This window comes from Manacus candei, unplaced genomic scaffold, assembly GCF_025592945.1.
Source record: "Manacus candei isolate 608988 ecotype Guabito, Panama unplaced genomic scaffold, ASM2559294v1 h1tg000003l, whole genome shotgun sequence".
NCBI lineage: Eukaryota > Metazoa > Chordata > Aves > Passeriformes > Pipridae > Manacus > Manacus candei.
This window is the reverse complement of record NW_026138051.1, coordinates 17,491,665-17,514,044: the sequence shown is the minus strand read 5'-3', so window position 1 is coordinate 17,514,044 and position 22,380 is coordinate 17,491,665. Positions and strand designations below refer to the sequence as shown.

At 64.9% G+C, this 22,380-nt stretch overlaps 2 protein-coding genes across 11 annotated transcripts; one reads left to right on the top strand and one right to left on the bottom strand.

Annotated features, from left to right (window-relative positions):
- Positions 1-1,978: 1,978 nt before the first annotated feature.
- On the bottom strand, positions 1,979-14,405 carry SHROOM4 (shroom family member 4). 10 transcript variants are annotated; one of them, XM_051785894.1, is made up of 10 exons: positions 13,893-14,401; positions 10,491-10,642; positions 9,252-9,383; positions 6,771-8,718; positions 6,490-6,551; positions 5,489-6,085; positions 4,817-5,239; positions 4,546-4,735; positions 3,704-3,976; positions 1,981-3,626 (listed from the first exon to the last, which is right to left on the bottom strand). In XM_051785894.1, exons 1-10 carry the CDS (start codon positions 14,016-14,018, stop codon positions 3,357-3,359), a joined length of 4,173 nt encoding a protein of 1,390 aa, XP_051641854.1. In that variant the 5' UTR covers positions 14,019-14,401; the 3' UTR covers positions 1,981-3,356. The 10 variants fall into 10 exon arrangements, with proteins under 10 accessions (XP_051641824.1, XP_051641831.1, XP_051641854.1 ...); XM_051785864.1 differs by lacking the exons at positions 10,491-10,642; positions 13,893-14,401 and adding an exon at positions 10,048-10,458 and having other exon boundaries at positions 1,979-3,626; positions 4,546-4,756; positions 6,771-8,763; XM_051785871.1 differs by lacking the exon at positions 13,893-14,401 and having other exon boundaries at positions 1,980-3,626; positions 10,491-11,530.
- A 2,175-nt stretch (positions 14,406-16,580) lies between these two features.
- On the top strand, positions 16,581-19,728 carry BMP15 (bone morphogenetic protein 15). The gene is made up of 2 exons (XM_051786536.1): positions 16,581-17,525; positions 18,013-19,728. Exons 1-2 carry the CDS (start codon positions 17,210-17,212, stop codon positions 18,786-18,788), a joined length of 1,092 nt encoding a protein of 363 aa, XP_051642496.1. The 5' UTR covers positions 16,581-17,209; the 3' UTR covers positions 18,789-19,728.
- The last annotated feature ends 2,652 nt before the right edge of the window (positions 19,729-22,380 follow it).

Sequence of the window (22,380 nt, the reverse complement as noted above, 5' to 3'; positions counted from 1 at the left end):
CCCTCAGGACAAAGTGTGTGAGATACAGCAGGACAGAGCCAGGACCCGTAAAATGGAGAGATCATAGTGATGGGTAGAGAGACTCCAGGGCCAGGGGCTACCCCACCTTTGTGGGTTCTGTTTTCACCTATGCTATGACGGGTCCACCATCCTGCAGCTCCCCTGGGGTCCCACACAGGGATCCACAGGACCCCCAATCCCATGGCTGCAATCCAGCACTCCATACCCAGAGCCTGGCCGTGCCACCATGCCCTGGGCCCACAGTCCTGCCTGGCAGCAGCAGGACCTGCACGAAGGGGCAAGGGGGTCTTAAATGAGGCTGTGGGGCACAGCCCCATGCCTGCATGCACCCCCCTCCCCATGCCTGCGGTTATCTGTGTGCATGGGCTGGCACAAGGGGCCCTGCCCACTCACACTTACGCCCACGTTCACCCACACGTGTTTGCTCACCTGCGTGTGCACACCCACCCGTGTGCATGCGTTCACTTATGCACAATGTATATACAGGGACACGTTCCCGTGTGTGTGTGTGTGTGTGTGTGTGTGTGTGTGTGTGTTCACCTGCATGTGCAGTCACTCACCAGTGCTTGTGCCAGGGCTGAGCCCCCTCTGTGCCCTGCACACATGCGCTCACACGCATGGCACATGCATGTCTGCTCGCATGTGTGTGTGCATGCTCAGCTGTGTGTGCTCACAGGCGCGTGCCCACCCGTGTGCTCTGACACGCGTGTGCCCGTACGCCCCGCGCAGCCGCGTGCTTGCACTCCGCGTGCTTTCAGCCGAGCACCGACGCGCTCCCGTGTGCGTGCACACACGTACCCCGCTGTGCGCTCGCCCACACTCACCCCCGCACTCACCCTGTGCTCACACTCACACCCACACTCACCCCCGCACTCACCCTGTGCTCACACTCACACCCACACTCACACCCACACTCACCCTGTGCTCACACTCACACCCACACTCACACCCACACTCACACCCACACTCACCCTGTGCTCACACTCACACCCACACTCACACCCACACTCACCCTGTGCTCACACTCACACCCACACTCACACCCACACTCACACCCACACTCACACCCACACTCACCCTGTGCTCACACTCACACCCACACTCACCCTGTGCGCACACTCACGCTCACGCCCATGCTCACGGTCACACTCACACTCACGCTCACCCTCACGCTCACACCCACACTCACGCCCACACTCACCCTGTGCTCACACTCACACCCACACTCACGCTCACATTCACACTCCCGCTCACCCGCGCGGGGCTCACGCCGGAGCATCCCCGGGGTCCCGCGCCAGCCCCCGTGCGCGCGCCCGCCGCCGCGCGTGCCCGCGCACACCTGCGCTCCCGCACCCACCTGCGCGCGGGCACGCGCGGGCACGCGCGCGCGCGCGCGCTCACCGGCGCCGCCCAGCGGCCGCCGCCGCGCCCGGGGCCGTGCGGGACCGCGCGGGGCGGGGGCTGCCCGGACCCCGCCGAGCGACCGGCGGGCAGGCCGAGACCCAGGGCAAGGCACCGGGCAGCACCGCCCCGCCGCCAACCGGGGCACCCCGCAGCCCGCCCGGCGCTGCGACATCCCCCAGCGGACACGGCCCCAGCGGACATCCCCCAGCCCCCTCCCCCAAAAGGTCAGGCTGCGATGCTGTGGCTGAGTGCCGGGGACACCGCGACATCCGCCACTCGAGTGCGGTGCCCCTTCCACGTGCTCCTGGGGAGTGGTCCAGGCACTGCCCCCTGCTCCAGCCCAGCCTGGGAGCACTGGGTGCAGAGGGCTCCCTGCCCACAGCTGTACTCCAGGTGCCCCCTGTGACCCTCTGTAACCCCATTCGGGTCCCAAGAGCTTGCCAAGGCTTGGCTCACCCCAGTTGGAGTAATTGTCCGCCCCTTCCCCGGTGCCACTTGCCAGGACACAGGGACAAACCACACGAGACAGAGCTGGGACAGATGTGCAGCTCCTGCTGCTGCTTTAGTGCGAGGCACAACGGCACACAGCAATGCACGGGCACCAGCAGCTCCCCCAGCAGAGGGCCCTGGGGAGGGCTGCTGATTCCCACCCCGAGAGCAGTATGGCACCCAGTGGGTGCAGTCTTTGGTCCTAGCAATGATCCTGGGGGCAGCTGAGATGGAGGGAATGTTGGCGACCCCACTCCTGCCAGGCACCATCCCAAGGTACAGCCTGGCAGCTGTGGGCTGTAGTGTTCAACAGGCTGAGGGGGGCCAACAGGGAGGGGCAGCCACACAAGGGGGCTGCTGCAGGGGCAGGAGGGCAGGAGTGGGTGCTGCCTGCACCCTGGGCCTGGGCTGTCCAGCTATGGGGCCACCAAGGGGGCTGGAGCCCACACTGCCCTCTCAAATCACTTTACCCCCTGCCCCAAGCTGCTGCTGGTTGCATGAAACCCCTGTGCAAAATCAGTAGCAAGGCACTTGCCCAGCCTATGGAGACAGATGAACAGTGGAGGGGCTGACATATAAGTGCTATTTGGGGCTGTTGCAGCAAAGAGGAGGGGACAAGTACCCCGGTTCGTCCTTAATGTGTTTTTTCCTCTATTAATCACTTCTGGTGTTGGGCCAGAAGCTGCAGGTGAGGGCTGGATGAGACCTGCTGGTTCCCATGCCCACAGCGTGGGTGATAGGGGGTAGCCACAGGCCACAGTCTACTGATCCCAGAACCCCATGCCCTGGCAGGGCACCATCCTGGGGGCACCCACTGCAGTGTTCCCCAGGAGAGGGGCACACAGCACCCACTGGCACCTACTGTGGCCCCCCCGTGGTGCCTCAGCCAGCAGGGAGCGGGTTAAGAACCCGCTGGCCAGGGCCATTGTTTCAGATACAATGGAGAGGAAGAGGATGCCGGGGCTGAAATTCCTTCAGCTCCCACCGGACAGATGGACAGAGCTGGACAAATAGACAGGACAGAGGGCAAGCATGCTTTAACCCTTTCAGGCACTGCATGGATATGCCCCAAGGCAGCTGGGGGGTGTTTAAGGCATGTGGTGCAGCACCGAATGCAGGACAGGTGCTGGTGTCCAGGACGAGGTGGAAGGACCCCCATCAGCACAGAAAGAGCTCTGAGGGTGATGGCAGCATCCATCCATTTGGTCCAGCTGAGCCATAGGATGCTGGGTGGCCACAGAGTCCATGACAGCTCTTTGGCACAACACCCCCTGTCCGCATCTGGACTGGCAGCCCCTCCCTGCTTGGTAAACCAGAGAAATAAATAAAAGGCAGGGGCTGGACAGACGGACAGACATAGGGAGAGCCCATGAGGGGCTGGATCTGCTTTGGCAGCAAGCTGGGGCCACAGCCAGGGTCCCAGAGGGAGGCTGGGTAGGGGGTTAGCAGCCCTTGGAGGCCTGGCCAAGGCTCTCGCGCAAGCACCGGAGCTGCTCCTGGCCCAGCTTGATCTTCTCCTCCAGCTCCCGCTGCTCAGCAATGAGGGCTGACTTCATCTTGACGAAGTGCTGGTAGTCCTGGAGGTGCTCGGCGGGCAGGTACCGCGCCACCATGGCACCCACCGCCTCCTCCCGCCGCCCCACGTGCTCCTTCAGCTCCTTGGCATCCTCCAGCTGCGCCACCAGCAGCCGCCGCTTCTCCCGCAGGGCCAGCTGTGGGCGAGACGGTGGCGTTGGCAGGGTGTCCCACACCCCAAGGCCTCGCAGGTGCCTCCCTGCCCCATGCCCACCTTGTCCTCGGCGGGGGCGTGTGGCCCCAGGCTGCCCAGGGCAGCCTCCACCCGGGCCAGGCGCCCCGAGAGGGAGAGCAGGAGGTTGACCACCTTGTCCAGGTCACCCACGAAGAGGCGGTACTTGTCGAACTCCCCTGGGGTGCAGAGGGCTTGCAGGCGGGCAGACACGTCGTCGCCCAGCGCCCCGTTGGCGCTGATGTCCTCCTGCAGCCCCCGCTGTGCCTCCCGCAGCACCGCCAGCTTGCGGCTCAGGCTCTCGATCAGCTGCAGCTGCCAGAGCAAAAGGGTCAGGGGCGACTGGGGCCACCCCCCATGGGACTGGGGGACTGGCACAGGGGTGTAGGGCACTGTGCTGAGCCCCACAGGACACAAGAACCCGGCGGTATCCCTGGTTCCCATGAGCTACTGGCAATGCCCCCAGTCCCCACAAGCATCTGGCAATTTCTCAGACCCCATGAGCAGCCAAGGAATGCCCCTGGACCCTGTGGGCATCTGGGAATGTCCCAGTCCCTGCAAGCACTGAGCATCTGGAGATGTCCGCGCTCCCCATGAGCATGTGGTGACACTCCCAGGCCCCACAAGCACCTGACAACACCCCTGGTCCTCGCACGCATCTGGCAATGTCCCAGCCCCTGTGAGCATGCAGCAATGTTCCTGGTCCCCACGAGCACCCAGCAATGTCCCTGGTCCCCATGAGCACGTAGTGATGCCCTCAGTTCCCGTGAGCCATCAGTGATGCCCCAATCCCTGTGAAAATCCCACAATGCCCCCAGTGCCCATGAGCACCTGGTGAGGGCAGTGGGGAACCCCGAGGGTGCTGGCCTGAGCAGTCCCCATACCTTCTTTTCTACCAGCTCCTGGTCCACTTCCTCATCATCATCATCCTCTGAGCTCCCCTCCACTACCTCTGGCAGTGCTGTCACCTTGCTGAGCGGCTCAGCTTTGCCTGCTGCTGCAGTGTAGTGCACCGGGAAGGAACTGGAGCTGGCAACACTCCCAGGGGGTGGCGAGATGGGCTCAAAGCCTTGCCTGGGGGGGCAGGGGTCAGTGCTGGGGGTGGCAGGGTGCAGCCTGCCCTCCACACAGCATTCAGTGCCACACCAGCCCTACCTGTCCTGTGCCAGGGCCTCCAGGTGCCAGTCCTGCTGGAGACGCTCCCGCCAGGCCTGTCGCTCCCCCGCCACCAGCAGCTCACCGATCACCTCAGTGGTGGTACCAAAGGGGGCCAAAGGGGCATGGACATTGGCCAGGGAGTGGTCCCTGACTGCCACATTCCACAGCAGTTCCTCTGAGTCCACGCGGCGGGGCTGGGGCCGGCTGCCCTGGCAGCTCACCCCCTCCGCTGCCCCAGGACTGGGCTTGAGTGCCTCTGGCACAGCTGGGCTGGGGCCACCAGGCAGGGGTGGGGAGCACTCACCCACCCCACAGGGACCAGCACAGCCCCGCTCTGGGTTCCGGATGAGCCTTTGGGGCTGCTCCTCCATCTCCCAGGGCTTCTTTGCCTTTGGCCGCTTCTCCCCAGCCCCTGCCACCCTGTCAACGCCCCCCAGGGGCACGTCAGCCTCCCTGCCCATCCCTGTGCTGGGGACAGGAATGGGCAGGAGGGCTGTGGCCACTCCAGGCAAAGAGGTCAGGGACACCCCCCACCCCAGAGTGTGCCCCGAGGGGTGGATTAGGATGCTCTGATGCAGGGTACAAGGGGCCACGTGACCGCAAAAGCCCACCCGTGTTAAGGCTGTACCTGCAGCCCCACTCCCACCCCCACGCCATGGCAGCACTTGCCTGCAAATCTCGGCGTTGCCAACATCGGGCCCAGGAGTCCTGCGAAGTGATCCGGGGGGCTCGGGACGGGGCCAGGCGCCTGGTGGAGCAGGGGGGCGAGCAGCATGACCCCAGGACCGGCCCCCCTGCTCCCCAGTGAGGCTCTGTGACCGCTCACGCACCACGTCAGCAATGCTGCGGGGCGGCACCGGGGCGGCAAAGGCAGAGCCGTGCCCAGCACCATCCGGCGGGTGCTGGGATGCCCGGCGCTGCCGGTACTTCTCCCAGTTGGGGGGAGGTGGGCGGGGAGGCGGGGGGCCCTTCTTTTTGGGGATGCGGGGTTGGTCCAGCTTAGCACGGAAGAGGTCCTTCCGTTCGCGGCCCCGGGGACTGGCAGGTTCCAGGTTGAGGTGGCTCTCGGAGAAGGCTCTGCCCCGCAGCGGGCGGTGCAGCGGGTCCGGGGGGCTCTCAGGCGTGCGGGCCAGGCGGTCACTATCCCACGAGAGGTCGTGCGTGGATGTGGCCCGGTAGCAGGGTGGCCACTCCGGCTCGGCGCTCTCAAAGCAGGTGTGGAAGGGGCCAAGCCTTTGGAAGCCCATTTGGTAGTGGGAGAGCTCACTGGGGAGAGAAGGAGACACCCGTCCTCCCACACACTGTCACCTCCCGGCAGCTCATGCCCACCCCTGCCTCATTTTCCCCAGCTGGAGTCACCCAGCCCTGGTGGTGGGGGAAGCCCACGCTCTCCTGCTGGGCAGAACCCCCTGGAGATGCCCCCAGACCTCTGGGGATGGGTAAGGAGGGACCCTCCTTGCTGTGGATGCCTCCTCGTGCCCCCTGTCCCTGTGTGCCCAAGGTGGCACATGCTCCTGTTTCACAGGCACCATGTTGAGATGGACAAGGCATTACAGGAAACGCTTTGTATATCCCCAACCAAAATGATGGCAGTCCCCACCTCTCCCTGGTGAAGGTCCCCACCGAGTGGCACACACATCCCAGCACTGTGGTACCTGGCATGGGCTCACCTGACAGACTGGCTGACTTTCCTGGTTATCGCAGGTGGCTCCCACTCATCCTGAGGAAATTCCTGAGTGGGGGAAGGAGAGGGAGTGTGAAAGAGGGGTCTACATCCCCCTTCCCAGCAACCCCGCCACATCCCATCCCCATTCAGGTGCAGAAGGCATGCAGTGGGTCTGCAGGGCCAACATGGGCACAGTACTCCGCACCCCAACCCAAGGTCACACTCCAGGAGTGCAAGGGGTTGCCAGTGCTGCTCCCCAGCACAGTCCCGGGTGGAGTTACTCACCGGGGCAAAAGCTCTCCGGGGGGGCCACGCGTCGCTCTCCTCTCGCCCAGGACAGGGGGCCGGGCAGCAGCAGTCGGGGCAGCGCACCCAGGGCTGGGGGTGGCAGCGGCAGGGATGACCGCGAGGCAGCGGCGGTGGGCACGGGTCCCCTCCGCAGTAGCGGCAGGGCTCGGGGCGCAGGGGAACCCCATAGGGGTAGGAAAAGCCCCGTGCATAATCCAGCTCCCCCGGCCTCCCCAGCGGCTTGTAGCAGGGGGGCTGCTCCCGGCAGCACTCAGCGTAGGGGCCGGCAGAGCCAGGGCGGCTGGGGGACGGGGGGCTGTAAGGCTGGTCAACGGAGAGGCGGCGCACGTCCCGGTGCTCGGGGCCATGGGGCTGGAAGGCACCGGGATCGCCCACTGGGGGCTTGCTGTGCTGGGGCGGTGCCGGCCGGCTGCTCTCCTCAAAGAACCGGCGGCGGTCGGCAAAGGGCAGGAGGACTGCCTCGTCGCTGCCCTGTGGTGGGGAGCTGCGGGCCACCGGGCCCTGGCTGTAGCCCTCCAGCTCACCGGGGGTGGGCGAGCGCTGCGGCTGCAGCTTGCGCTCCGGGGACCAGCGCCAGCGGCCCCTGGCTGTTGGCACCGCCCGCTCGGGGGATGGGGGCCCTTTGGGAGCTGGCAGCGGGTCAGGAGTGGGGATACCCCGGTCCCCCGAGCGGCCAGCGTTCCTGCCGTCCTCGCTCGGCGCAGGGCTGAGACGCTCAGCCAGGGTGGGGGGTCCCTCTGCTGGCACGCTGCTCTCAGGGGGCTCCTCCGTCTCCTCCACCGGCTCCTCGCCAGGCGGGGGGGCACCGGGACCCCGGCTCTTCTGCAGCTGGGCCTTGCGCCGCTGGATCTCGTTGCGCAGGCTGGTGGCGAAGCGGTCGCTGCGGCGGCGCATCTGAGCAGAGCGGTGGGGAGGACCCCCGGCCCGCCGGGCCCCTGCCCGGCTCTCCTCCTCCGCCGGCCCCTCAGTGCTGAGCGCCGGGCTGGCCCCCCGGCCGTCCTGCCCGCAGGCTCGCTGAGGCTCGGGGCAGCAGTGGCAGGGCGGCGGGCGGCAGCAAGGCTCTGGGCAGAGCGGGGGGTCCTGGGTGGCCCCTGTGGTTCCCCCCCGGCTGCCCTCAGGGTGCAGTGGGGACAAGGTCCAGCGGTGCCCATCGGGGGCTGGCGAGGCTCGCTCGCTGCTGGAGCCCACCTGGAGGGAGCGGAGCTGGGAGGCCAGCAGCTGCTCGGGAGCACTGTGCCGGTGTGGCACGTGGCCCTTGAGGGGGGACAGCAATGGGTTGTCACCTGCTGTCGTGGCATCCAGCACTCGGTGCATGCTGCCATCCAGATACAGCCGGTCATCAGACTCCATGCTCTCCCCCAGGAGCGGCTCAGCTGGGCACTGGTCCGGGTGGGAGCTCAACATGTAATACTGGTCAGCAGAGAGACGGTCCTTTGTGGGGTACGGTGCCAGCGTCCTCCCGCCCACCGCCTCCGCCTCCCCATCCCGCTGGCAGAGGAAGGTGTCGGAGATCCACCGGCCCTTGGCATGCAGCATGTCCGCTGACACTGATGCCCGGTGCCTGTCCCCTCTGCTGCCCGGGGCTGCCCGCAGGCTGTCCCTCCTGACAGGGGGCTGGGGAGGCACAGGCGCCCGCCAGGCCTCGGGGTGCCGGCTGGCAGATGGCTCAGCCCCTGTGGTCAGGTAGCGCCCGTCAGGGGCCTTGTAGGGGCCTTGAAAACTGGAGTCAGTGGACACGGCCTCTTCAGGGCGGAGGGAGAGGGCGCAGTCGGAGGCGATGGAGCTGGCAGAGAAGGAGCTATAGGCCGAGTCCCGCTTGCTGTGGTACATGCCCTGGTCAACGGGTGAGGGGTCTCCTTCATAGTAGGCCTGGCCAGGGTGGTCCAGGCTCTCCATGCTCCCGATGGAGCTGCTCCGGTCGGTGCTGCAGTGCCGGGACAGCGGGTTCCACTGCAGGGACAGCTCACTGCTGCCCGGCCCCATGCCAGCATTAGGGGTGTCTGCCACCCCCTGCCCAGCTCCGCGGAGATCCCACCCCCCCACACGTACACCCTCCCCGGGACAAGTGGGCACAGAGCAATGCAGCCCCAACCTGCTCTTCACCACTGGGTTTGGGGGCAGCACCAAGATTGCCTCAGCACTGGCAGGGGGAGCAGGCACAGGGAACACAGGGTGTGCCTGACTTCAGCCACTCGGGACCTCCCAGCTCTGGCAGCAGGGGCAATGGGACTAAGCAGCTCCTGGCCAGCTCCGGCAGAGCCACCGCCCCTTCCTGCCGGGAGCTGGGAGTAAACAGGCAGGGGAAAGGGCAGCGCAGTGGAAGGATGAGGGGGGATGCCCGACAGTTGTGTGGGGCAGGCATGTGAGCATCTACCCCACACCCCCCACCCTGACCCAAGCGGGTGCCCCATGTGCCCCCTCCCCTTGCGCAGTCTCATGAATGCCCCAGGGTCTCACCTGACATCACACCCTGAGGGCCATGAGAGGCTGAAGGCATCAGCAGGGCAGTGCATGGTGGGGGCGTCGGGGCGGCTTTCGGCGAGCTTGGCCACGTGCCAGGAATGGGGGCGGAGGACGGGCACACTCCTCCTGCCAAGAGCAACAGCGGGAAAGGACAAGAATGGGGAGGAAGCCAGGCCGAGGAACCGGGGCTGAAGTCACTTCCTACGGGGCTTCCTGTCCCCCCAGACCAGCGCCTGCCCAAGGGGGACGGTGGTGAGGAGGGTCCAGCCCTGCCAGCACCCAGCAGTGGGCAGGGGGATCCCACGGTTCACCCCACTGGCCAGAGTCCCCTGCCTGCAGCATCCCTGTTGCCAGCATCAACAGGGGACCGAGGACGTGGCCCCTGCGCAGCCCACAGGCAACACCCCGGGCAGGGCAAACGGACCAGCTCCGCCAAGGGACCCTGAGGCCACATCTGCGTCTCCACCACAAGCCTGACCCTCCCCCCTTGTTCCTCGGTCCCTCAGCATCCCCAGCAAGCACCGGCCACATCTTGTCTCCGGGGAGGAGGGGGGGTGTCCCGTGCTGGGCCCCATCCCAAACCCTGGCAGCCGTGGGGTTCTCCAGTCCCCACGCCACATGCAGGCAGCAGTGTCCAATGCCACCACACAGGCACGTGGTCAGAAGCCACCTCCTGAACCCCCCAAGTGCCGAGTGCTGCCCCAGCATCCACTAACGAGGCAAGGAGGGTGGCAAGGACAAGCTGCCGAGTCAGTGCAGGGACTTCCCTTCCCAGAGCCCCCAAACTCACCATGGACGATGCTGAGCCCCAGCACAGCCCCGTGGTACCCCTGTCCAGTGGGCAGTGCCGCTGGAGCTGGAGTCAGTCAGGATGCAGCCAGGGAATGGATGCAGATTGGGGGTGGGGGGGAAGACTGCAAGGCCCAGCCCTGCCTCTCCTTCCTTTCCCAGGCAGGCAGGCAGGAGGCAGGCAGGAAGGGAGAGGAGCGGCCACGCTTGAGGATACCGCCCAGCAAGGGGGTGGCGAGCCGGCCGCACTGCCCCGGCTCCTCTGGCTGGGGAACCCCCACCCACCCAGAGCACTGGCAGCCACAGGGGGACTGACCCCCATCCCATCCCAACAAGGGGCACCTCCAGGCTGGAGGCAAGGGCATCTCCAGGCTCCTGTCAGCCCCCTGGGCAGGCGAAGCCCCGCTGGCCCTCCCCGCGTCCCTCCCCCGCAGCGCTGCCAACCTGCGAACGATCATCTTCAGGGTGCGGTAGGAGCCCTTGATGAGGATCAGGGCCTCCTGGCGGGACCCGTACAGAGGCGTCCCGCTGATGTTCACCAGCTCGTCACCCGGCTGCAGCCGGCGGGACAGGGCAGCCTTGCCCCCATCCTCCACCTGGGCAACAGAGAGGGGCGTCAGGGGGGGTACGGCCCCCAGAACATCCCAGGGGACGTGCCACTGCCACGGGGTGCAGGGGGAGAAAGAGGCTTCGGAAAGGGGCAGTTGCCTGAACCCCAGGCACCACAGAAGGATCTGAGCGCGCCGGGCTCCCCCCCTTCTCTGGTCACATGAATTTCTGAGCAAGGAAAGGACATCGGGGAGGGGGGAGAAAGAAAAATGTCCCATCCCAGCAGATTCCCCCGCGGGTGCAGGCAGCACAAGGGCCCTTTGTCCGGCGTGGATGCCAGCCCCCTGCCGCTGCTTCCAGCCCCCTGTCGGGCCTGCCTGGGCACCCGTGGTGATTTCAATGCCCAAAGCATGCCATCATGCCCTATGTGCCCATGGGAGACAACTAGCAGGGGAAGCACTGAGCCCTGGAACATGCCTACCCATCCCTGACACCCATGGCCAAAATGAGCCTGGTACCCTGTACTGCTGCAGCTTGGAGGACACAAGGTTACGGTGCTGCCAGCATGTGGGACCCCAGCCCACCCCCTCTGCCCCAGCAGGTAGGTGCAGTGTGGGCAGTCCCGGGATGAGTAGTGCCCAGCAGGTGCAGCCAGAGTGCCCATTGCCAGCAGGACCTGGGGTGCCCCATGCCCCCTTGCCTGGTGTAGATGTGGCCAGCCACTACAGCCACCCACAGAACAGAGCTAATCTGGCCCCATGCTGGGGTTCCTGCACTCGTGGGCTCCTTACCCTGCCCAGCTGCTCCCAGGCTCAGCCAAGGAACGAGCTCTGCTCACGGTGCCTGCAGCACCAGCCTGGGCAGCAGTCAGGCCCCAGCAACAGGGAGCACCCATGACTTCCTAGCAGGCCAGTCACTGTGCACATGCCTTTGGGCACCCCTTTCCAGCCCTGGTGCCAGCCAGGTCTCAGTGGCCACCCCGCTGCCCCCGGACAAGATGGCACCTTGGGAAGCAGGCAGCAGCAGCAAGGCCTCCTCCCCATTCCAGCAGTGCCCCATGGCACTGCCTGGCACAGCTATGCCCAGCACCCCACAGCTCTCCCCTTTTTTCGGGGACCTGGGCACTGCAATGCCATGGCCAGGCTAGGCACAGCCCAATGTGTCTGCCTGTGCAGGCACGCTGCCCTCCCACCCAGATACCAGCCACAGTGCTGCCTTCCTGGCAGGGGACTCTGGCTGCCTGCGAGGGCTCCCAGTCCCACCATGCAGTCAGTGAAGCACCTGAGTTTACCCCCTGCCATGCTGCTGCCTGCCACTGAGCACTGGCAGAGCAGGCAGGACAGACTGCACCTTCACCCCAGTCCTCTGCCCAGCCATGTGCCCACCCAGCCCTGCCTGCCATGGCCACAGGGCTGAGTCAGATGCGAAGGCTGTCCCCCCTACTGCAGGACACCACCAGGGCTGCACCCACGTCTGGGCCATCACATGCACCAGGACGGACATGGCTCAGCCCTGGCATCACTCCCCAGGAGCTAAATCTGGCACAAACAGCCCCTTGTTCTGCCTTCACCACCAGTGAGCTCAGCACTGCCAGCCAAACCTGGAATGGGACAGCCCTGGACACTTCCCGAACACCACCCCTGGTGTTCACTCTGGCCCCTAATGGTGGGCACCAGATGGCTCACAGCAATATCTGCCTGCCCCAGGAGAAACTTGTCTTAGGAATCACAGCCAGAGCAATGCCAGAGCTGTGCACACCCTGCCCCACACCAACCTCCCTTCTTGTCCCCGACGTGCTCAAGGGGACCCTGTGCCAGAGAGCTCTCGCAGCCCCATAGAGGGCCTGGAGCCCATGGGAGCCTCGCCGTGGGACTCTGCCACAGGAAGGGATCCCGCCCGGAGTGGGAGTTTGGAATGGCCAAACTGTGTCACCGAGTGCGGGGACGCCCTTCCCCTTTCCGGCGCGGGGCCCGGGCCCCCCGCGCAGCAGGCGGGGGCCGCCCCCTTCCCGCACACACCTCGGCCGGCCACAGCGGCGGAGCAGTGGCCCCGGGGGACCCTCCCCTGAATGCACAGAGCGTTGGAACAAGCCCCCTTTGTCTGCCGAGCACACGCGGCGGCGGCGCGGCCGGAGGAGCGCGGGGGCCGGCACCCCGCGGCCCGCAAGGACCACCCCCCCCTTCTCAGCAGCGGTGGGGAACATCCCCCGGCCCTCCCATCCCCTCCTCCGGCAGCTAGCGAACCCGCGGGGACCCACCACCCCGAGGAGCCCGGCAGCCGGTCGGGGCGCGGGCAGCTGCCCCCTCCGCCCCCGGCTCTCGCCCGCCCGCGGTGCCACCCCAGGGCGCAGGGCTGGGACCGGAGCCACTTTTCCAGCTCCCCCAGCCAGACCGCGCTGCCCGCGTCCCGCCGAGGGCGTGGGGCGGCCCGGGGGCGCAACCAGCCCGGCTCGGGGCAGGGAGCAGCCCCGGGGCCGCCAGCCCGGCCCGCCGCACCCCGGCCCGGCAGGATGGTGGCACCGGGCGGGCAGGCGGCCAAACCGCCCGGCGACAGGGGCCCGTCCGGGCACCGCGGAGAGGCGGCTGCTGGGGCTTCCCCGGCCGCTGCCCGCCTCCCTGCCGGTCTCGCCGGAGGGCGATGCGGCCGGCGGGGGCCGGGAATCGGTGACCCCCTGTGCGGCGAGACACCGCGGCCGTGGGGGTCACCCTCACCCCGCACTCCCAGCTGCAGTCGGGCCCCGCACCCCGGCGTCCGCCCCGTCCTGGGCAAGGTCCTGCCCCCGCGTTCCAGGGGTGCCCGGGGCGCGACGGGACGGACTTCGGTCCCCCACACCGTGGCCCTCAACGTCCCCGTAGAGCCCGGTCCCGGGGGCGCCCGGGGGCGCAGCACCGACGGGTGGGCACACGAAGGGGGGCTGACCTCCCCCGGCTACGCCCCGCGGGACGGCACCGGCGAGGACGGGGGGGTTGCCGCGGGGGCCGCCCCCGACGCCAGCCCAACGGATGTGCCAGAGGAATTTCTTCCTGCCGCCGGGCCCGGGCTGTCCCTCCGCCCCCCTCGCTCCCGCTCTCCCCCCGCGGCTCCGAGCGGCGGGTCGCGGGGCTCGTGGGTGCGGAGTGTCCGCCCCCGCCCCGGCGCGCCGGGACACGCGACCCCGCGCCCGGGGCTCCCCGCACCTCCCGACGCCGCCGCGCCCCGGGTGTCCCCCCTCCCGCGTCCCGCGCCCCGCCACGGGCGGGAGGCCCGTGTCGGGGGGATGCCGCGGAGCCCACGCGGGACGGCGCCGGCGGTGCCTACCTTGGAGACGATGAGGGGCTCGCCGTGCTCCAGCCCGCCGCGCAGCGTGAAGCCCCAGGGCGCGCCCCCCTGCAGCTGCACATGCACGTACTGGGGGGCGCCGGGCCGGCCCTCGGCCCGCTCCATGGCGGCTACAAACTACAGCCCCATCCCGGCCCGGCCCGGCCCCGCGCCGCGGAGGAAATGACACCCCCGCCCGCCCGGGCTGAGCGGCGCGGGGCGAGTGCGGGGCGGGGCCGACCCGCACCGGGGCTGCTCCGCCGCCGCCAATAAGGCGCGGAGGGACGGCGGCGGCCGGCCCTGCTCGGCACGGCATTGCCATGACATGGCTTGGCTTGGTATTGCCATGGCACGGCTTGGTGTTGCCATGGTACGGCTCAGCATAGCGCGGCACAGCTCGGCATGGCACGGCTTGGTTTAGCACAGCTCATGGCATGGCTCAGCATGTGCCATGGCAGTGGCACAGCGCAGCACCTTGCTACTAAGCTCAGCTTGGCTTGGCACGCCACCCTTTAGCCCAGGGACCTGCAGTGAGCTGCTTGGCTCAGCTTGGCACAGCCCAGCCAGTGTAGTTCAACTCTGTCCAGCTCAGCCCAGCATAGCATGACATGGAGTGCTGGCACAGTTCAGTGCAGAACAATACAGCACAGCTCAGCTCGGTGTGGGATGACAGGGGAGTCAGCATGGCTTAGCCCACCATAGCTCAGTGCAGCTCAGCTGGGTTGGCACATTCTGGCTTGGCTCAGCTCGGCTCAGCACGGCACAACACAGGGATGAAACGGTTCAGTTTGGTACAGCACAGCATGACCAGGGGCCTCACCTGGTTTAGCTCCATTTGGCCTGACCCAGTTTTGCTCAGTTTAGTTTAGCTTGGGCTGACGTGGACAAGCCAGGCTGGCACAATTCGGCTTGGCACAGCATGGCCTGGCACAGTTCAGCTCAGAACAACCCAGTTTGGCCCAGAACAGTGTGGTGCCGCCAGGGACTCGCAGGATTAGGGCCAGCTTGGCACAGCTTAGCCTGGCACGGTGGCACAGTGTGTCTGGCAGTTCGGCAGCACTCGTGGGTGCAAGGGGGTGGCAGTAAAGTGATGCAGCCCCCCCAGCTCCCCGCCCTGCAGTCACGCTGGCGCCCCGAGCTCTCCTGCCTGCGGGCCAGCACATGCTGCTGGCTCCTGTCTGGCCTGCCCATGCTGGCCCACGCCCTGTCCCTGTCCTGCCGGGCACCTCAGGGCACATGTGGCAGTGTGGCCCTGCTTCACCTTTGTCTTTTCCCTGCCAGGCCCAGGAGGGGCAGCTGTGCCAGCCTTTGGGGAAACTGAGACTGGGAAGGAGGCGGCAGTGGCAGCTGAGGGCGGTGGGAGTGGATCGGCACTGGTTCCCGGGGGAGCCCGGGAGTCCTGCCCCTCCCCTTCCCGCCCGGGGCCACGGCTCTTACTCATCTCTTTCCCAGACAGCAGAGCCGGCCTGGAAAGCTCTGCCCTGCCAGCAATGCCTGCGGCCCCCGGTTGCCTGCCACGGCCTGGGAGGGTGGGCTTGCAGTGCCAGGGTGATGGGCCACCACAGGCTGGCTCAGCCCCAGTGCAGGAACAGTCCCTCAAACTTTTCTTGGCAACCCTCATCCACCAGCGCCTGCCTTAAAATCTGTCTGCACCCTGCCCAGCCTGGCTGCAGGCAGCCCAGTGCATGTGCCCTGTTCCTGTGCCAGGGTGTCCCAGGGCACAGAGTGGGGTTGTACCTGGGCTGTTTGTGGTGCTGGAGCCCACCCAGCAGTGATGCATGGCCCCTCTCATATGGCCACCCACATGACATCAGTCATGTCCACCCCTGACATGACTCTCCTGCTCTCCCCCGTGGCCTTGCCACCACCCTTACCATGCCCCTCTCTCATGGCTGGCTGATGCCATGCCTGGACTTTTCCCAGCCTCCACTGGCTCGTCTGCCCCTTGTGCCCTTTCCCAAATGAGTAACCAGGGCTGCCTGGCCAGGCGTGAGGGCTCTGTGCCCTGGCTCATCACGTGGCCCCACAGCCCATTAAGCACCACACACATCTCCCACCACAGCCCTCAGCACCGTGCTCAACTGGCACCGTGAAGGGTGGGCAGCATCTGGGGCAAGGCAGGCACCAGCACACCCCCCAGATCCCCCCATGTCCCTATACCTGCACCCAAACAGGGTGGTTCCCAAACAGTGTGACCATCCCCTGAACCCCTCCATCCCAGCTGGAGAGCAGCAGTGTCCTATGGGACTGGGCACAATGCCAGTTGCCCTATGGGGGCATGGGCTGCAGCTGCCCATACCCCACTCTGTAGTGTGCCCACGGGGCCTGTCCCAGGCAAGCACTGTGTAACCACAGTCCCCAGGATGGACAGTACCTCAAATGGCCCATGCCAGCAAGATGGTGGGCATCATGCTCACAGCCCCTCAGCCTTGGGCAGGTGCTGGCAGCAAGACCTTGAAGCTGGTCGAGGAAGCCAAAGCTGTGGGCATGGTGATGGTGATGGCATGGTGATGCCTGCAATGAAGTACCGCTGGCTGACCCAGCCGTACTCAGAGCTGCTGGGCTCAAGGTTGCTCTGCCCACCTGTGTGCCTTAGTGTACATCTCCTAGCTGGGGAGAGTGACGCACTGGGCAGCCTGGCTGTCCCGCAGGGCTGTTGGGGAGCAGACCCCCAGGCTCTGTGCCTGTTTGGGGCAGTGTAGACCAGCTTGCAGCAACGGGCACAAAGGTGCCAAGCTGCTGATGGAGAGTCAGCACAGGGTGGGGGAGCTGGAAGGGCTCTCACCTCAGCAGAGCACTCTGCCAGACTCCAACCCCCTCCCCTGAGACCCAGGTTGCTCCTGCCTCTTTAAACCCTGATTGGGGCCATGCCTTTAAAATGGGCCCTGGGCAGGTGGACCTCCTACCCTGCAGGAGGAGGCTGGCCAGGAGCAGGTGGGCTGAGTGAGCTGGTCTTCCCACCTACCCCACTTCACCTTCCCTCCACCCCACTTCCCTACCCCAGCACTTTTACAGCCTCTGTAGCCAGGCTCTGTCCCCCTGCCTTTGCCCCTGGTCTAGGTCTTAGTCTAGAATTTGCACCCCTTTTGCATATAGAGTCGCCCCCCACCTTTCTGCTCCTGTGCCAAGCTGAAGCAGCTGGCATGGTTGTCCTGGCTTGATAGCAGCTGGCAGCACCCTTGGATCCTTTTGCTGGTGCCCACAACCAGCTCTGCCTCTCCACTGGGGAGAAGCATGACTGCAGGTTCTTCCTAATTCTGCTGCTGACCAGCCCCACCTTGCCCCACTCACCCCCCTCAAACACACACTCACCTATCATGGCATTGCTCTTCTCCACCAGCCTCCTCCTCCTTCTTGCTCTGCCCCCATCCCAGGCTGCAAACAAGTCCCCGCTGCCCCCCAGCCCCCTGCCCGCCGTCCCCACCCTGCCCCTCCTGCAGGCCCTGCAAATGCAGGCACCTGGCAGCCCAGGCTGGCGAGTGGGGCCAGCCAGTGGGCAGCCCCTGCGCTACATGCTGAACCTGTACCGCCGTGCCGCCGACCGCGAGGGCCGACCCCGCCGCGGCCGCAGCCTGGGCACCAACACCATTCGCCTGGTCCAGGCCAGTTCCCATGGGGATCAGCCCTGGGCAGGTAAGGAGCAGGTGGGCACCAAGGATGTCATGGAGGCCTAGCAAAGCCAGCAGTGTGGGCTTGAGCCCTGAGGGGGTCTCTTTCCTGTTTCCTTCCCCCTCTCTATAGTGTCCTGGCTGGCTGGCTGGGGTTGCCCTTGCCCAGGGGGTTCCCCTTGGCAGGTGTCCCAGGCTCCTCCTGTCCCAGGGGTGAGATGGGCAAAAATATTGCTGGGCCTGTGTGCCCCTTTCCCCTTCCCATCCTGTCTGATCCTGTGCCAGGGCAGTGGTGTTGGTGCAGAGGATGGGAGTGTTCCAGACTCTCTTTGCCCTTCACGCCACCAGCAAACCATGGCTCATGGCTGCTGTTTGCTGTGGCTTCTGCCTTGTGCTGGGGCAGCTGGCTGCCACGGGCTCCACTGTGCTGTGTGGGGCTGGGAGAAAGGGGTGCTGCTGCATGGTGGCAGCTGCGCTGTGTGAAGGGGGCACTGACCGCTGCTTTCCTGCAGGTCGCTGGTATGTGCAGCCCCTCACCTACCGCCTGGAGGGCCAGCCCGAGGCCGAGCACCTCCTCAGAGCCACTGTGGTCTACCTGCCCAGTCTGTCACTGGCCCATGGTCGCCTTCTCTGCGCTCTGGAGCTGGTGGCAGCTGGTGAGGCACCTGGGGTGCTGCTCAGCCCTGCTGCCCGTCCCCGCCATGGCTGGGCCGAAGTTGACGTCACCCCTTACCTGGTCCTGGGGAACAGCAGCGTGAGGAGCCTGGCACTGCGGCATGTCTGTGTGCATGCTGGCCGAGCAGGAGGCCACGATGCCCCAGTGTCCCCCAGTCGCCCTTTCCTCCTGCTCTACCTTAACGACACCCAGGCAGGGTTGGCATCTCTGGCAGCAGAGCCCCACCGGCACCGGCGTGACACAGGGACGTTGGCTCATGACCTGCCCAACTACCTGCGGGAGCAGGGAGAGGAGAAGAGTGACTGTTCCCTGCGCCCCTTCTCTGTCAGCTTTGCACAGCTGGGCTGGGACCACTGGATCATCGCTCCCCACCGCTACAACCCGCGCTACTGCAAGGGCGCCTGTCCCCACCTGCTCCGCTACGACTACCACGCGCCCAACCACGCTGTGGTGCAGAGCTTTGTTCATCAGCTGGTGGATGCCAACGTGCCCCGGCCCTCCTGTGTGCCCTACCGCTACAGCCCCATCAGTGTCCTCATGATCGAGCGCAACGGAGGCATCCTCTACAAGGAGTATGAGAACATGATCGCAGAGTCCTGCACCTGCCGGTAACTCCCACTGCCCCGGCACAGCGCCCCTGGGCTCTGCCTGCTCCTGTGCATCTGGACTTTAAGGCTTATCTTGCTCTGCCTGGGGCTCACTCTGCTCGTCTCCCCTCCCTGCGCAGCGCTGCTCTGTGGGGAGGTTTTACAATGACAGTTTTATGTAAATTGTGGGTTTTTAAAGGCAGGAGCCTGTGCTGGGGTGGTTGCCCCGTGGCATCTGTCCTTCCTGCAGCCCCCATGGCTGCTGCCTGGTTTTGGTGGGCAGGGGGGCTTGGCCTGATATTCCCAGAGATGAGCTGTGTCCCTGAACTGGAATACGAAGCTCACAGGAGGTGGCTGGGAGTCTCCTGGTGGAGCCAGGGCAGGGAGGGCGAGCAGTCCATGTGCCTCTGTGCCTGGCACCACATCGGTGCTGTCGGGATCTGATGTGACCCTGCCTGTGGAATTCCTTCCCAGCTCACGTGCACCCCATCTTGTCTGGTCTCAGCTGCAGTGGCATCTCACTGGGCTGGGAATTTGGGCTGGAGAGGGGGAGGAAGCCTTTCTCCTCCCCTGCAGTTCTGTTCTGGGGAGGGCTGTGAAATTGGAGGAACTCGAGCTGCCTTTTCTGCTCCCAGTGCTAGGGGCCAGGTAGCTGCCTGTGCTAGGCTCTGTCTCCTGCTTCCTCCAACACACTTGTCCTTCAGCTCCTTGGCTTGCCCTCTAGCAGGGCTCAGGTCTTACCCTATCCCAGGGGTCACACTCCCATCGTGGTGTCCCTCTGCCTTCTCGCACTCCTGCTGTCCCACAGGCCTTGGGCTCTGTTGGGCTCCTGGCGTGTCCCTGTTCTCAGAAGAGTCTGTCCTGCTCTCAGCACCTCCACTGCCTGACTTTCCTCTATTTATTGCTTGACTGTGAATAAATAAATTGATGGATTTTGCTAAAGACCATCTTGGCTTGTTCTTGCATTGTCCCTTGGGTGCAGCAGGTGCCTCCTGGGACAGGCTGCCCTTGTGCTTGCACTACAGGGGGGTGGGTGCAGGGATAAATCCCAGCTGGTTCAAGCTGGAGCTGTGAGAAGTGGCTCCCCTGGAGCACAGACCTATCCCAGGGCAGAGGGGACCAGATGTGGCTGCAGGCAGCTGTCTCCATGGGGCTGGGAACAAGAGATGCCCACATCCCCCTGTATGGGGCAAGTCCTGGGGGACTTGGATGGGTGAGTGGGGGGACAATGAGCTGCATCTCCCTGGGCTGTCTGTTGCTGTGGCTAAAGCATTTGTATGCCAGGGCTATTTTGGGAAGGTGTCTGCAGGCAAACCTGCCTGTTGCTGGGTGTAATTCCCTGTGTTTGCAGTTTCCCTTCTTTGAGCAGCAAGGCATAGGTGGCAGCTGTCATTCTTGTCACCAGAGCTTGGTGGCAGTGCCACCTACCAGCTGGGTGCTGTCTCTGCATCCTCAGCTCGTGGCTCTTGCCAGGGTCTCTTGTTGCCTGGCATCCAGCCCCATCTGTTATTGCTGGCCCAAGCTCCATGGGGATGTTTCAGCAGGTTTATTTTCCTGTGGGTGTTTGCTGTTGGGCAGGGTGCTATCAGTTCAAACCCCTCCCCTTCCCGTCAGCCTCGAAGTTTCTCTCCCACCCTGGCAGAGCAAGAAGCCACAGAGATCCACACTCCTTTCCTGCCCCTGTCCCCAGTTAGCTACATATTGGTCATGGGTGGGGAATATCTTCTGCTTTTTTGGAAGCTCACAGACCTGACCCCAGGGGGATAGATTTCCCCTTGTCAATCATTAAGTGTGTGGTGTTGAATCATTCAGGCAAAGTGAGGATGAAAGGCATGGAGCTGGGCATGATCCCAGCCCTGGACACCCTTGGATACCAGTGCCCAGTGCTGCCCCTGCCTGGGACCCATACCCTTGCCTGCTGCCAGGCCCCCTTGGACCTGCTGGGTGCATGGAGATGGATGAGCACTGGAGTTTGTCTGTCCCAGCCCTGTGCCCTCGGATGCACTGTGCCAATGGGATCTTGTGCCTGTTGGTCTGGGCCCTTTCTCCAGGTACCCCCGGGTGCCCAGAGGCTGCTCCAGCAGTGGGATCTCCTCTGTGCTGGTGGTGGGGCAGGTGCTGTCACAGGGATGGAGGAGCAGCAGTTCAGGAAAGAGCCACTGCCCCCAGCTGACCCTGGCACTGTGCCCACAACAGTGCCAGGGCTGTCAGGGCAGAGGTAGGTGGAGGGTGCAGGGACCCTGGCCTGCTATCCTCGTGCACCTTTCAGGGGGAATCTTCCTGCGGATCCCACAGCCATGTGAGCCCCTTGGACACAGCCTGGCATCCCATCAATGCCAGACCTGTGGGAAGCATCAGGAGTCCTGGCTTTGGGGACTCACCCAACCCACCCTCAGGCAGGGGTCTTGCCTGTGAAGCTGCTGCCTGCACAGGGGGCTGCAGTGGCCCCTTGCTTTCCTCCAGGCTAGCCAATATATCCCTGTCCCCTTCTTCCCTGACTACAGCTCTTTCCCCTACCCCAAACCCCACGCTGGGACTTTGCTCTGTTTCCACAGGGTACCCATTCACTATTCCTCCTGCTGCCCCTCCCAAGTGGGCACGATCACCTCACACCCCTCATCCTCTGGGCTGACACTGGACAGAGAGGGGACCTGCCCCATGTGCTCTTGCAGGGCTGGGGCAAATCTGGACCAGGTACAGCAAGGGGGCACCAGGATGGAGCTCCCCCAGCTGTGGAGAGCAGCTGCCCCCCAGGAACCCTACTGGGGGCTGTAGCTGGAGGTAAACAGTGATGCCCATGCTCCGGATGCCCTGCAGGTATGCCGCAGAGCTGCTGGCAGCCCCCAGCTGGGGTGGGGGGTAACAAGGGACCGTGCCTCCATCCGTGTGTCCATATGGTCCTGCACCAGTGCGTGTGTCCGTCTGGGTGTCTGTGCAGTTCCACACCGGTCCATGTGTCCACTCCACACTGGCACACATGTGCGTGAATCCACGTGTCCGTGTGTCTGTCCAGGTCTCCATGTGTTTGTGTATCCGCGTGTCTGTGTGTCCATATATCTGCGTGTCTGTGTATCCATGTGTCTTGCATATCTGTGTCCATCCGTGTATCTGCATATCTGTGTGTCTGCATGTCTGTCCATGTATCTATGTGTCCATCCATCTGTCCGTGTATCTGCATATCCATCTGCCGGGTGTCTGTGCATCTGTGTGTCTGTCCATGTATCTATGTGTCTATGTATCTGCATGTCCCCATGTCCGTGTGTCCCCATATCTGCATGTCCGTGTATCTGCATCCTCATGTCCATCTCTGTATCCGCATGTCCATGTGTCCATGTATCCTAGTGTCTGTGTCCATGCATCCGTGTGACTGGGCATCCATGTGTCCGCCTGTCTGTCCATGTACCTGCACATCGATGTGTCCGCGTATCCCCGTGTGTCTGTGTGTGTCTATGTGCCTGTGTGTCCGCATGCCTGTGTGTCCGCATGTCCATGTGTCCGTGTATCCATGTATCCGTGTCCGCATGTCCATGTGTCCGTGTATCCATGTATCCGTGTGTCCGCATGTCCGTGTGTCCGTGTATCCACGTATCCGTGTGTCCGCATATCCATGTATCCGC

Bases quoted from the DNA above. Each gene is read 5' to 3' on its own strand.
- BMP15 (XM_051786536.1), top strand. From the start codon at position 17,210: ATGGCATTGCTCTTCTCCACCAGCCTCCTCCTCCTTCTTGCTCTGCCC. The intron at 17,526-18,012 runs GTAAGGAGCAGG...GCTTTCCTGCAG, and splicing joins TGGGGATCAGCCCTGGGCAG to GTCGCTGGTATGTGCAGCCC.
- SHROOM4 (XM_051785848.1), bottom strand. From the start codon at position 10,373: ATGGGATGGGGGTCAGTCCCCCTGTGGCTGCCAGTGCTCTGGGTGGGT. The intron at 5,240-5,488 runs GCAAGTGCTGCC...GGGCGTTGACAG, and splicing joins GGCAACGCCGAGATTTGCAG to GGTGGCAGGGGCTGGGGAGA. The intron at 4,757-4,816 runs GTAGGGCTGGTG...TGCCACCCCCAG, and splicing joins GAGGCCCTGGCACAGGACAG to CACTGACCCCTGCCCCCCCA.